The sequence below is a fragment of the Limulus polyphemus genome, unplaced genomic scaffold (assembly GCF_000517525.1).
Source record: "Limulus polyphemus unplaced genomic scaffold, Limulus_polyphemus-2.1.2 Scaffold5581, whole genome shotgun sequence".
Taxonomy (NCBI): Eukaryota; Metazoa; Arthropoda; class Merostomata; order Xiphosura; family Limulidae; genus Limulus; species Limulus polyphemus.
This window is the reverse complement of record NW_013671191.1, coordinates 1,173-15,331: the sequence shown is the minus strand read 5'-3', so window position 1 is coordinate 15,331 and position 14,159 is coordinate 1,173. Positions and strand designations below refer to the sequence as shown.

Below are 14,159 nucleotides of genomic sequence, written 5' to 3'. Positions count from 1 at the left end.
ACAAACAAACTTCCAAAGTTATATCTAAGTTACCTCCTGGACACGGGAAAAAATAAAACAAACTTTCAAATTTTCAATAAAATAAGAAAACGACATTATTAACCTGTAATTAGCTTTCGAAGCAGTATTCTATTTGAACGAAGCGATATTAAGATGCATATCCAATTAGGGGCAAGTGAATGAAACAAATTCTTACATACCTATATATCATCTGTAATTTCTCAACAGCCCCATAAAGCATTTCACTATAAAGTTCTTCGATATTCGTGACCGGTTTAAGCTTGCACCATTCCCGCCACTTGACGTAACCAGGTAATCCGTGGTCTCGGCCACGTTGGATGTCAGTTGCTAAGATGTCATGTCCAAGAACATTTCGAGAGGACGAGAATAAATAGTGTCTCATCTGATAAAATAAGAATAATGAACGTGTTGCTTTTCTTATATTCTAAACAATAACGTACACTACAAATTATTTGTTTGTTATAGTTCTAAAAAACGATTATTTTATTCGACAAATACTTTGCCATTAAATATTAAAACAATGTATCAGAACCACGATACAGGATACTTTGTTACAGCTTACCAGAACTATGAGCCAAACAGAGCGTCATCATCCTGAACTGGACAACTTACTATTTATTTTCACAATCATGAGAGAGGCATGGTAACTACAGAATATCCTAACCATCGGCCAGACAGATTCATACATAATATCAGAACTACGAGCCAGATACTTTAGTACTGAATGTCAGAGCTACGAGCCAGAAAGTTTGTACTGAGATTAATATTTCTCGATATTCAGGCAAAACTAAACAATACATTAAATATTCAGATATTACGTCTGCAATGACACCAGTACCTCATGGGGATGGTCTTCCAGTGCCACGTCCACCAGTGAATTGGAAAAGAGAAGAGTTATCCTGCGAAGAAGACAATGAATTATCTTCATCTAGTAATTCTATTCCTGTGGCACTTCAATATAAATTGCCTCATCTGATCATATAATAAGAGCTAAATGATCAGATTCGTTACTTGTCTTTATCAAAGCAGCATGGGGAACTTTTTGGCTCTCGTTTACATGAATGGAATTTATTAGCTTCAGGAACAAGAGTTTCGATTTACTGAAGTCGCCATCGAAGTCTACAGCATACGAGATACTTTGTGTTTCTGTACAAATGTTGATGCACTAATGGAAGAATTAGGTACTGAACATCATCCTCAAGAATGGAGACTTTTTATCGACTCATCTAAAGTTAGCCTGAAGGCTGTAGTTTTACACAATGAGAACACTAAGCCATCGATTTCTGTTTCTCATGCTGTAAAAATAAAAGAAACTTATCAAAGTATTTTTACACAATGAGAACACTAAGCCATCGATTTCTGTTTCTCATGCTGTAAAAATAAAAGAAACTTATCAAAGTATGCAGATAATACTTGAGACCATCAAATATAATCACCATAGATGGGACAAATGTGGTGATTTAAAAGTTATTGTACTTCTTCTAAGCCTGCAGTTTGGGTGTACCAAACATTGTTGATTTTTATGTCTCTGGGACAGCCGAGATGATATAATCATTTAAAAAAAGAAGGAATGGCCAGTGAGAGAGAATTACGAATCAGGGAAACAGAATATCGAGTATCAACCATTAAGAAATGCTCAAAATATGTTTCTGACCCCTCTTCATATTAAACTGGGACTCATGAAGAATGTTGTAATAGGAATGAACACAGATGGTAATGGTTTCAGATATCTGTTTGACAACTTTCCAAAAAATCGGTGAAGCAAAAGTTAAACTAGGGTCACAGATTCGGGAAGTGATGATGGATGATGATTTTGAAACAGTACTCAATCAGAAAAAAAAACCTTTCTGCCTAGAAATCGTTGAAACTGGTTGTTAGGGCGCTTGACTCGTAATTTGAGGGTCGCGGGTTCGAATCCCGCATCCCATCAAACATGCTGGCCCTTTCAGACGTAGAGGTGTTATAATGTGACGGTCAATCCCACTATTCGTTGGTAAAAGAGTAGCCCAATAGTTGGCGGTGGGTGGTGATGACTATCTGCCTTCCTTCTAATCTTTCACTGCTAAATTAGGGACGGCTAGCGCAGATAGCCCTCTTGTAGCTTTGCGCGAAATTCAAAACAAACAAACAATAAAATGATTCAAAACTGAAATTGGAGTAAGTGGATAACCAGAGTGACTATGTTATGTTTCCAACGAAAAACTTTGTATTAGAGATAATGAATAAAGAGAAACACTTTTGTTAAACGATTCGTTCAATTTGCATGTTTTGTTTAATCACACAACTACGAAGTGGGCTATCAGCTCTGTGGTCATAGCAGTGATCAAATTACGAATTTTAGCGTTATAAGCTCTCAACTTTACCCCTGAGCCATCTGGAGTGTTTGGAGTTGGTAGTTAGTTAGTTCTATGTATACATCTGTTCTACTGATAATTCAATTTGTCTCTAAAAATATCTGAAAAAAAAAAATGAAAAGAGCAAAGACTCCTTCAGATACAACAAAAAGTTTCATGGTTCTTCAACTACATAAAAAATGGATATTAAAAATTTATTGGACAGTTAAGAATGAGGAAATATTTTAATATTATCATGAAAATAGAAATACACTAATTCAGCACACAAAGGAAGGGCGTATCAAAAGCCTTATGAGTTTTTTAATCGACTAAGTATTTCATGATTAGGAAAGGTTTTACGTGATTATAGTTGATAACATATTTATTGTTTGCCAATGCTTTACGTAGTTATAATTATAACGTGTTTTATTGAAATATTAAATAAATAATACACAACGTTAAAATAGATACACAATTGAAAACTCACTTTTTACCTCAGGACACTTTATCGCCTATAAAATGTAGGTTCGAGATGTTACATAGATTTTAACATTATACACAAGTGCCATGAAAATATCTAATGTGTATACTGTTTGTCAAAGGCTTTGCGGTTATAGCGTTTTCCAATTATAACAAAGTCTTTTTAGGGTTGTACTTAAGAGCGTATTTTATGTTTGACAAAAGCCTAATAGGGTTGCGGTAATAACGTGTTAAGTGAAGTAAGAGACAGCTAAACCAACTTAAAATACTGCGGGAAAAGCTTCTCAAAGATCAAAGGAACAGTACAGTATAAAAGACTGGGAGAAATAGAAAATACTTTCATTAGGAGGGAAGTGACACATGTGATACTGTTCTTCACAGTCATACTTACTTCACTGTTTCCAACATACTGACACATGTAGTACTGTTCTTCACAATCATACTTACTTCACTGTCTCCAACATACTGACACATGTGGTACTGTTCTTCACAGTCATACTTCACTGTCTCCAACATACATGTAGTACTGTTCTTCACAGTCATACTTACTTCACTGTCTCCAACATACTGACACATGTGATACTGTTCTTCCCAGTCATACTTACTTCACTGTTTCCAACATACTGACACATGTAGTACTGTTCTTCACAATCATACTTACTTCACTGTCTCCAACATACTGACACATGTAGTACTGTTCTTCACAGTCATATTTATTTCATTGTTTCCAACATACTGACACATGTGATACTGTTCTTCACAGTCATACTTACTTCACTGTCTCCAACATACTGACACATGTGATACTGTTCTTCACAGTCATACTTACTTCACTGTCTCCAACATACTGACACATGTGATACTGTTCTTCACAGTCATACTTACTTCACTGTCTCTAACATACTGACACATGTAGTACTGTTCTTCACAGTCATACTTATTTCACTGTCTCCAACATACTGACAAATGTTAAAAAAATAGGATAGGGAGGACGTTGGAGTATTTATTTATTTATTTTTTACATTAAAAACGACTTTCCACTTACATCGTGAGCAAAATAATAGCCAACTTTCTGGGCCCTTTGCTGAGTTATCCCGATAAGGACCCTCGTAACTGGATCAGTTGATAGGTCACAATATTCATCCTGCCGGAAATAATCATGTACAAGATTTGGAGCACCCTCGACTGGCACGTCTTTACGTTTTATCCAGTCGTGGACCATGCTGTGTAGACGAAAAGCTGCGGCTGTAAATGAATTATACGTTGTAGGATTTATGGTGTCGTCATATTCAAAATAGGGTTTATCATATTCCTTCACATAGTGCTCCCCGAGTATAAGTGGTTTGTAGTGTTTGTCAACGATGTGCTGGAACATAGCTCCAATAATCTTTCTGACTTCCTGATAAAGTGTCTCAGAGTCCCAGCCTTTGTTAGCCAGAAGATCAACAAGTCGGTTGTGTTCTCTCATAAATAGGGTATGTAGAGAAGAAATAGCTGGAGTCAATGTGGATCTAGTGTCACCAGCAATAAAGCATCGATTGTTACAGCCTCTGTCAGAACTTCGACACTCTTTGACATCCCTGGGCAACAGTAACAGGTACGAGGAGTGGCTGTCAACTAGAAGCTTGGCTAAAGAATGTATGGAAAATATGTGATATGAAAAAAAAAAGAAACAGATGTTTTCAAGGTGAGTTGAGTCACCTTTTTTTTTTGTTAATATAGTCACAGCACGTTAAGTTTTAATGTTGAGAAAAAATTTGCTCACAACATGAAATACTTAATGCAACCTACGAAATAGATTGTTTGCTCACAACATGAAATACTTAATGCAACCTACGAAATAGATTCTTTGCTCACAACATGAAATACTTAATGCAACCTACGAAATAGATTCTTTGCTCACAACATGAAATATTTAATGCAACCTACGAAATAGATTCTTTGCTCACAACATGAAATACTTAATGCAACCTACGAAATAGATTCTGATAACTGTAGATTGTAGAGAAAAAGAAAAATTTGTAAATTATAACAACCCTTAGAAATGGGATCTCAGGACACGAGAATTCGAGCTCACTAAATTAATAGAACGTTTCTTTTAAATTACATTTTGTAAGTTTTATATTGACGATATTCAAGTGTTACCCTATTTATAAGTTCGCTATCCATCTATCTATTTATGTGTCTCTCTATCCACGTAAAGTAATAAGTTTTGAGAATAAGATAATATATATATGTTACTTTACCTTAATATGAAAATTATTTGAACTGCCTTTTAAATATCGTAAACAATCAGTTGTGAGCTGAGCTCACTTTACTGAAGTTAAGCCTTTTCAACTACCAAAGTTAATGAAGTACGTGTATCCAACAGTTACTGAGATTTGATGTTGATTCGCGTTTAAATCAAAACCAACCAGATCACTGATACCTCCATTTCCTTCTTCTGTTCTTAGTTTCCTCGCCACCTCTTCGGAGTTTCCGTATATATTCGAGGCATCAATAAATGATGTTGAAACGACGAGTTGTTCTCGATGAATGCCTGGAAAATGTTTAACCCTAAAATTACTGAGGGAGCCCATATGGTCAGCGGTTAAAATAGCTTTTACTAAACTGTATATACTTGTATTAGGGACGGCTAGCGCAGATAGTCCTCGTGTAGCTTTGCGCGAAATTCAAAACAAACAAACAAACTAAACAATTATAGAATATTTTTATATGTTCTTAATATCGTCGATAAAAGTAATTTCTATGTGTAACACAATGTTCTAAATAAACACAGGATATCCTCAACCATTCATAAAATCGTCTATAAAATACTACAAAGTTTCGTGGTGGGCAGAGCACAGATAGCCCATTGTGTAGCTTTGTAATTAACTTTAAAAGAAACAAAAGAATCGTTTATTGTTTAGTAAATTGTAAAATTGGGAGTTCGCTATGACTCACAATGTAAAACAAAAAAATATACGGGATCACATATTCTTTGTATATATATAATTTAATATGGAAAACACGATCAAACAAAAATATGCAGTACCAAGTTTACACATATTTTCCTGCTAGGTGTCCTTCGCTGCCAACCTTCACGATTTGGTTCCATAGTCAAGTCTAAAGTTCGCTGCAAGTTTCCGTTAAGCACAGATGTGTAACTGAACGAGGATTTGCTGGCCTCAATTTTTATTAATGTGTCGTTTAATTTCACAAAATATTTCAATGTTCGATATTCCGCACAACCTTATCTTCAAGGTTTCTCTTTCTTCAAAAGTTTAAACTGTTTTAATGGACTTTGATTAATCTCTTCCATCCAGTTCAATATTGTTTTAATTTAGATGTTAGCTAGAGGGAACATAAAGTTAAGGTCAATTAAGTTAGTTATCGAGCGAGTTAAACAAATGTCTAGAAACAAGGCTACATTATAGATACGAGAATCAGTGAAGCAGACAGTCAGTAGTCAGTTTTTAGTTGGTAGCGTGCCGGTAATTTATTTGTTCATTAGTTGTAGTACATTTAGTGAGTACATCTCTGTTATTTGTGAATTTAGGCCTACAAGTACAACTGTGTAGAAGTCTTATGTCAAATACTAACACAATAATATCTTATAAGGTCACTTATAAGAACTGCATCATCAGAGCTGTGGAGGCCTTACAGCTTAAAAATGCAAAAACAAACTGCATAAGTTGCTTACAGATTAGCAAGACACCTTCTCTGGAGATCCTTATGACTTAGGCCAAACAAATAGAATATCTCACAAGATTGATACTGAAGATATAGCCCCAATATGTCAGTTAGCCAGATGACTTTGGCTGAGGCTATTAAAGAGATAGAAGCCACGAAGGAACAAGATGTGACAGAACCGATTTCTCGACGTTGAGCATCACATATTGTACTTATTAAGAAGAAAAATGGATTCGCAAGGATCTGTGGGGACTACTCTAAGGCGAATGAAGTCACAAAGAAGAATGTCTACTAAAGATGGATTCGCAAGGATTCGTTGGGACTGCTGTGAGGCGAATCAAGTCACAAAGAAGAATGTTTACTAGCTGTCAAGAATTGATCTTAAGAGTGGATATTAGCAAGGTGAAAGTCGATAATTAATTAAAGATACGACAGCCATTAACGCAGGATTAAAATATTAATTTCGCGAGCAGAGCTGAAGAGGAACAGCGATTACTCAGCGCCCCTGGTTGTCAAACATGCCCTTTCGGGGCTTGTTTGATATTAAACCAAACTTCCTGCCCAAGTTAGTTAGTTAGCCATTAATGCAGGAAATTAATTATGGCAGTTTGCTATGTTAGCATTTGAATTATGTAATGCCTTTGTAAGGACCTTTGATAATTCATATGATGGACTAAAGATGGTTCTGGATCACTTGAGGAAAGATAACCTCAAACTTAATTCCAAAAAAAAAGTGAATTATTCCATAAAGAGTTGAGTTACCTGGAACACATTTTCAGCAGATCAACTGAAGAGTTGAGTTACCTGGAACACATTTTCAGCAGATCAACTGAAGAGTTGAGTTACCTGAAACACATTTTCAGCAGATCAACTGAAGAGTTGAGTTACCTGAAACACATTTTCAGCAGATCAACTGAAGAGTTGAGTTACCTGGAACACATTTTCAGCAGATCAACTAAAGATTGAAACCATCCAGAACTGACCGACACCAAAGAATCTGTGTGAGGTCAGAAGATTTCTTGGACTGTGCTCTTACTAACATCGTTTTGTAAAATCATCCTCTGGCATGTCTCATCTTCTACACAGATTACTTGAATAGCTAAATAAGTTTCGTTGGACTTCTGATTGTGAACAAAAATTCAACAAGCTTAAGAAGGAATTGGCCACTACTCCTGTATTAGTGTATCCATCTCTGGAATACTGAATTATCTTAGATAAAGATACCAGTGGTTTTGCATTGGGAGTAGTTGTGTCCCAAGTAAAACACGAAAATCAGTACATGGTTGCCCAGTGTAGCAAGGCAATTAATGCTACAGAAAGGAATTACTGTGCAACTTGGAAAGAGCTCTAAGTGTTGTTCGAACCTTAAGACATTTCCATAATTACCTATATGTTTACACTTTGGGCAGATCTTGCAGCACTAAAGTGGCTAGTTAATTTTTGCAATCCATAAGGCCAGATAGCAAAATGGTTTTGAAAACTCCAGTAGTGCCACTTTAACATCGCATATCGACTTAGCCATATCTGTTGAAATGTTGACACAATGTCCCAAACACTATGTGTTACCGAAGAATATAAACACCGTGAAAAGTGTGAAGCACAAGACAGTAAAGACTGCCAAAATAAAGTACAGCAGAGAATAGTCTACTACGTGACGAATGATGATAAAAGCTGATGTGTTCCAACAATCAACTGAAATACCCTCAAGCCAAAGATATAAGTTTGAAACCAATCATTCAGTGGATCAAGATCAAAGCAGAAAGACCCTCGTGGCAAATAGTTGCTCCTTTTACAGCCCGAAGACAAAATTGCATTGGTACAGTGGGATTCATTATGCTTCCAAAAGGGTTTATTATGTTGGAAATAGGAAGATACCAGTGGACAAAAACAACGGCTTCAGTTGGTATTTCACATTATCTACATTCTGAAACCCTATGTCGTCTCCATCAGCTTCCAATGGCTGGGAATGTAGATGTTAAGACACTGAGACCAGTAAGAGAACGTTTCTTTTAGATTGATGTCAAGGATCTGTGGGGAATTGATGTAAAACATGTCAATTATTCTGTGAGTAAAAAAACTCTGCAAAATAAACAGCTCTAGCAGTTACAACAGTAGTGTGTTGGAGCACCACTTGTTAGAATTAATATCGATCCTCTGTCACAGTGTAAGTGCGGAAATAAATACATCGGGGTTGTGATGGACTGTTTCATGAAATGGCCAGAAGAATATTGCTGTTCCTAACCAGGAAGCAGAAACTTTAGCACAGAAACTCACCAATGAATTTATTTCAAGATTTGATGTGCCTATGAATGGAACCTTCTTTACTAATTGTTACCGTTAGTACAAGTTGTGTTTGTAATCTCTCGTGCCATTCCTAGTTTAAACTGTTTTACTTGATTTCCATCCCTATTTTCCCCATAGTTTGATATACTTCGTTACAAGAGTTTGATGTCTATTCTGAACTGTTTTCCCACCTCCGATTTTACATTCTCCGTTACTCCAATATTATCACTATTTTAAACTGTTTCTCTGCTTTTATGTTCTTCTTCAATACATGTTATTGTTAGTGTAATAGTAACAACTGAATGTCCATGAATACCCTCTCGCCAGGGTTGATATCTTCTTTACTGTAGTATAATAGTAATACCTTAATGTCCATGAACACCCTCTCGTCCAGTTTGATATCTTCTTTACTACAGTATAATAGTAACAACTGAATGTCCATGAATACCCTCTCGCCAGGGTTGATATCTTCTTTACTGTAGTATAATAGTAATACCTTAATGTCCATGAATACCCTCTCGTCCAGTTTGATATCTTCTTTACTGTAGTATAATAGTAATACCTTAATGTCCATGAATACCCTCTCGTCCAGTTTGATATCTTCTTTACTGTAGTATAATAGTAATACCTTAATGTCCATGAATACCCTCTCCTCCAGTTTGATATCTTCTTTACTACAGTATAATAGTAATAACCGGATGTTCATGAATACCCTCTCGTCCAGTTTGATATCTTCTTTACTACAGTATAATAGTAACAACTGAATGTCCATGAATACCCTCTCGCCAGGGTTGATATCTTCTTTACTGTAGTATAATAGTAATACCTTAATGTCCATGAACACCCTCTCGTCCAGTTTGATATCTTCTTCTCTATAGTGTTATAACTAGTGTAAACAAGTTTTCTGAGTGTTAATAAATATTCTGTCTCCAGCTTGATATACGGTGTTTACTTTAGTGTTATTTCTAGTTTCAAGTGTTTCACTGGATTTCCATGAATACCCTCTTTTCTCAAGATTGGTAATATAGTTCTATAGTTTTGATTTGTAGTTTAAACTGGCTTCCTGGAATTTCTTTAATAACTTCTCTCTCTCTTCTTTACTACAGTGTATTTCTTACTGTACAGTGATTATGGTCCGATGTTATAAAAACGGTATCCTTAGGATACTTAGACTTGTTTGACTGTCTAGACGGTATCCTTAGGATACTTAGACTTGTTTGACTGTCTAGACGGTATCCTTAGGATACTTAGACTTGTTTGACTGTCTAGACGGTATCCTTAGGATACTTAGACTTGTTTAGATTGTCTAGATTGTTTTTACCTTATAAAGACCTATTGAACTATGAATAATCCTATGATTAAGATGATGATGCTAAATAAAACAGAATGTATAAACTATTAAAACTGTGATCCTCCATATACAGACTTATAACACTGTTTAAACTGTGATTCTACGCTACCGAGGATTGTTAAACTATTAGGATTGTGACACTATTAGTGTTGCGATCCTATGCTATACATATTTGTTAAAATATTAAGATTGTTGTTATCCTACGCTTTAAACAATTGTTAAAATATTAAGATTGTTGTTATCCTACGCTTTAAACAATTGTTAAAATATTAAGATTGTTATTATCTTACGCTTTAAACAATCGTTAAAATATTAAGATTGTTTTCCTACATTATAAACAATTGTTAAAATATTAAGATTGTTGTTATAGTACGCTTTAAACAATTGTTAAAATATTAGAATTCTTATCCTACATTATAAACAATCGTTAAAATATTAAGATTGTTGTCCTACGTTATAAACAATCGTTAAAATATTAAGATTGTTGTTATCCTACGCTTTAAACAATCGTTAAAATATTAAGATTGTTGTTATCCTACGATTTAAAAAATCGTTAAAATATTAAGATTGTTGTTATCCTACGCTTTAAAAAATCGTTAAAATATTAAGATTGTTGTTATCCTACGATTTAAAAAATCGTTAAAATATTAAGATTGTTGTTATCCTAGGCTTTAAACAATTCTTTAAATATTAAGATTATGATCATACGCTATGGAGAATAATTGTTGTGTGTGTTTTATTGTACATGTGAAGTACGCTAATATTGTATATCACAGTATCCGTTATAACCGCTGTGGTGATTTGTTGTTTGTGTTGTGAAAAAGAAATCACGCTAGTCTGTTGACGTTAAAACTGGTTGACTTTCAAGCATGGAGCTAGTCTTTTTTGTTATTTTCAATTTAAAATGTACCGTTATAAGTGACTATTACCACAATGGTGTTAACATTTTAATACCGACTGCGTTCTGATTGCTTCTCATTCTCAACCTTCTATTACAATCGTACAAGTGATTTGGTTTTGATTTTTTAAGTCAATTATTATAAATGCTTAAGTAACAAGAGGTCATATAAATGTTAAACCTCAAGGTATACAATGATATACCAGATTGTAGGACATTTCAGCGCCGTCCTATGAGTGGCATTCGTGCAAGGAATATTTGTGGGTGCATTTTCTCATCCAATTTAACACTATTTCGTACCCCCCCCCTCCCAACTTTCCCCTAGAGTTTCATACAGAGACCAAAAGTTTCTCGGAAAATTATAAATTACTAATAACACAAAACACTACAGAAACTTTTTATACAGTGAGAAATTTATATTTGTTTTTAAATAGTAGAAAATCAAAGTGATAAAAAGTTATATGATGTAATGTCAGATACTTACCCAGTAGCTGTAAATGGCACACACTACTGGTGTATGAAACAGATAACGACCTCACAAACTCCATGCAGCCCCCACCTGTGTACTTGGGATCTTGGTATAGCACCTGGATGGGATAGCATTCCTTGTGAGGATTGTACACCCCACAACACTTTGGAGCTGTTTGTAAAAGATATTTGATGGATTAATTAGCTCATTATACATAATTAGTAGTACCTTTGATTATTTATAAGCTGGTAACTTAGATATTCAAAGCATGCGTCTGGTAGACTGATTCGGGCTCTCACTTTTCACTTTCAAGTCAAAACAAATCTGAAAGGACGGTGAGCAACTGTTTAAGTTTCTATTTAATTTGAATCCAGCTCCGTCTCTCACTTTTCACACTTCCAGAATCTTTGCAGATGTGACTTGCATTAATTTTAAGAAAAAAATGGCTAAAGCAATATTAGGCCTAAGTCGGGATTGAAGCTACGTTGTTGTTACTAAAATATAAGATACGAGGCTCAAACGTAGCGATCCATAATTTAGAACTGTGACCACGGAGAAGAAGAAAAAAAAACAATCAGTAGCACCCGCCCACATCCCGGTGGCTGAGCAGTTCGTCTACAAATGTCTAACGCTCAGAATCGGGGTTTGGTACACGGTGTGCACAGTACAGATAGCCCAGAATGTAGATTTATGGTTAACAACAAATGAACAGTGACATCCATCGCCTACACGGCTATCACTAATATCATAACAAGATTATCTGTTAGTTTATAGTTCTCCTACACGCAGCTGAAAGTGCGGAACGAGTTCAGTGGCATATTCAACTTGAACCTTGGACCTTCGTTATACAGTCCTGTAAGCTAAAAACTAGACAGCGCCCAATCCAACGTTTTTCCAACTAAGTGAACGTTATCTAAAAATCGATATGAAACCTAACTGTTGGTATTATGTTTAGGAAACCAAAAATATGTGTAAAAATATTTCAGAAACTATACAAATTACAGAAAATAAGAACTAGTAACTAAGACGCAGATAATTTTCCTTAAAAAACAGGGTGGTGAATTTGGTTCATTTGGTTGGCCACACTCCTTACCAATAGTTAGGGCATTCGATTCGCAATTTGCGGGTCGCAGGTTCGAATCCCCGTTTCCCCAAACATGCTCGCTCTTTCAGCCATGGGACCGTTATAATGTAGCCCAAGAGTCGGTGGTGGGTGGTGATGACTAGCTGCCTTCCCTCTAGTCTTTCTCTGCTAAATTAATTACGGGTCGCAGGTTCGAATCCCCCTCCCCAAACATGCTCGCTTTTTCAACCATGGGAGCGTTATAATGTAGCCCAAGAGTCGGTGGTGGATGGTGATGACTAGCTGCCTTCCCTCTAGTCTTTCTCTACTAAATTAGGTACGGCTAGCGCAGATAACCCTGCTGTAGCTTTGAGCGAAATTCAAGCCAAACCAAACCTTACCGATGGAGTTATTTCCATTTCGGAAATGTCTTTTGCCACGTCTTTGTGAGAGAAGTTCATTTAGAAGCTCAAGACTTAACCACCAGTAACAATTTCGTAAAATATAATATTAATAATGCAAGAATGAAAGCGTAAGCTCCTGTGATGAGGTGTTTTGGGGCTACTAAGGAATTCAACATTTTGACTTTGCTTTACTTAGTTTCAACTTAATACCTGTATTAAAGGAAGAGCTAACTGAAACTAGGGCTCTGGACGTTACTTATCGGTTAGTGTGCCAGTTGGCGGACATGGAGGTCCATAGTTCGAGCCGTGGTATGCCGCTGTTGACGTTCCGAACTTCAGTTGTGTGAAATGTTATGTGATAATGACAATGCTTTTAGGTTTAGAATAACTGCCTCTGACTGGTTGACCTCCCTCTGGTCAGAAGTTCTAAATCTTGTTCATTTGGTTGTCTGTTCGTAGTGTCGTCTGGAAATGTCGTATCTAAAGTCAATAATTGTTATACTATTTTAACAGATACTTTGATACATTTCCAGCCAACATTACGAACTAGAGTACTGTCATTAGGCCCTCTATCGGCGATATACTTATGTGTTCAGACGTAACGTTTTTTTTTTGTTTTTTTTTCGAAATTAGGTTTATTAACACTCACTTCTGTGTTCAACGCCATAGTTTGTAGAAACTTGTTCTTGATATTGTGGAACAAAACTCATTTCATGGCTAAGAAACTGGGAAAAGTACGTTAACATGGCAGTCACGCCGCTGTATGAATTCTGTTCTGTCTGATCAAGGTTTTCGGTGATTATCAGACTGATGAAGCGAGCATTAGGAAGCTCGTTTCCGTCCAGAGAACGACGAGGCTCCTCTATGCCTACGAACAAAAGAAGGAAAAATATGACCTCAGTTTAGGATAAATTATACGAAATAAAACTGAAAAACAATGTGAAGCAGTAGCTAGTAGATAATATCCTTTTTTTTTTAGCTTCAGTCAACTAATAATCCGAAAAATTGGATCTTCTAAAAAATTGGCACATTAAAATTTGTACGTTTTAGTCTTCAGAACGTTTTATCTTTTTTTAAAATAAGAATCCTTTTAAAAAAAAATCAATTACATGATGCAGATGTATGAATCCTAATATTGAGACATCTTTGAAAACTCCTACAACATTTTAATTATTTTAAATAAGC

The 14,159-nt window shown here is 35.7% G+C and overlaps 1 protein-coding gene across 1 annotated transcript in view; it reads right to left on the bottom strand.

The window, feature by feature from the left end:
- The window catches only part of LOC106472752 (peroxidase-like protein 3), an 18,600-nt gene extending 4,763 nt beyond the window's left edge, over positions 1-13,837 (bottom strand). The window contains exons 1-5 of the mRNA XM_022401288.1: positions 13,624-13,837; positions 11,523-11,678; positions 5,263-5,373; positions 3,880-4,463; positions 201-403 (exon numbers count right to left, since the gene is read on the bottom strand). Of these exons, the coding sequence (XP_022256996.1) occupies positions 201-403; positions 3,880-4,463; positions 5,263-5,373; positions 11,523-11,678; positions 13,624-13,720 (1,151 nt within the window). The 5' untranslated portion in view covers positions 13,721-13,837. The remainder of the gene's footprint in view (positions 1-200; positions 404-3,879; positions 4,464-5,262; positions 5,374-11,522; positions 11,679-13,623) is intronic.
- Positions 13,838-14,159: the final 322 nt, after the last annotated feature.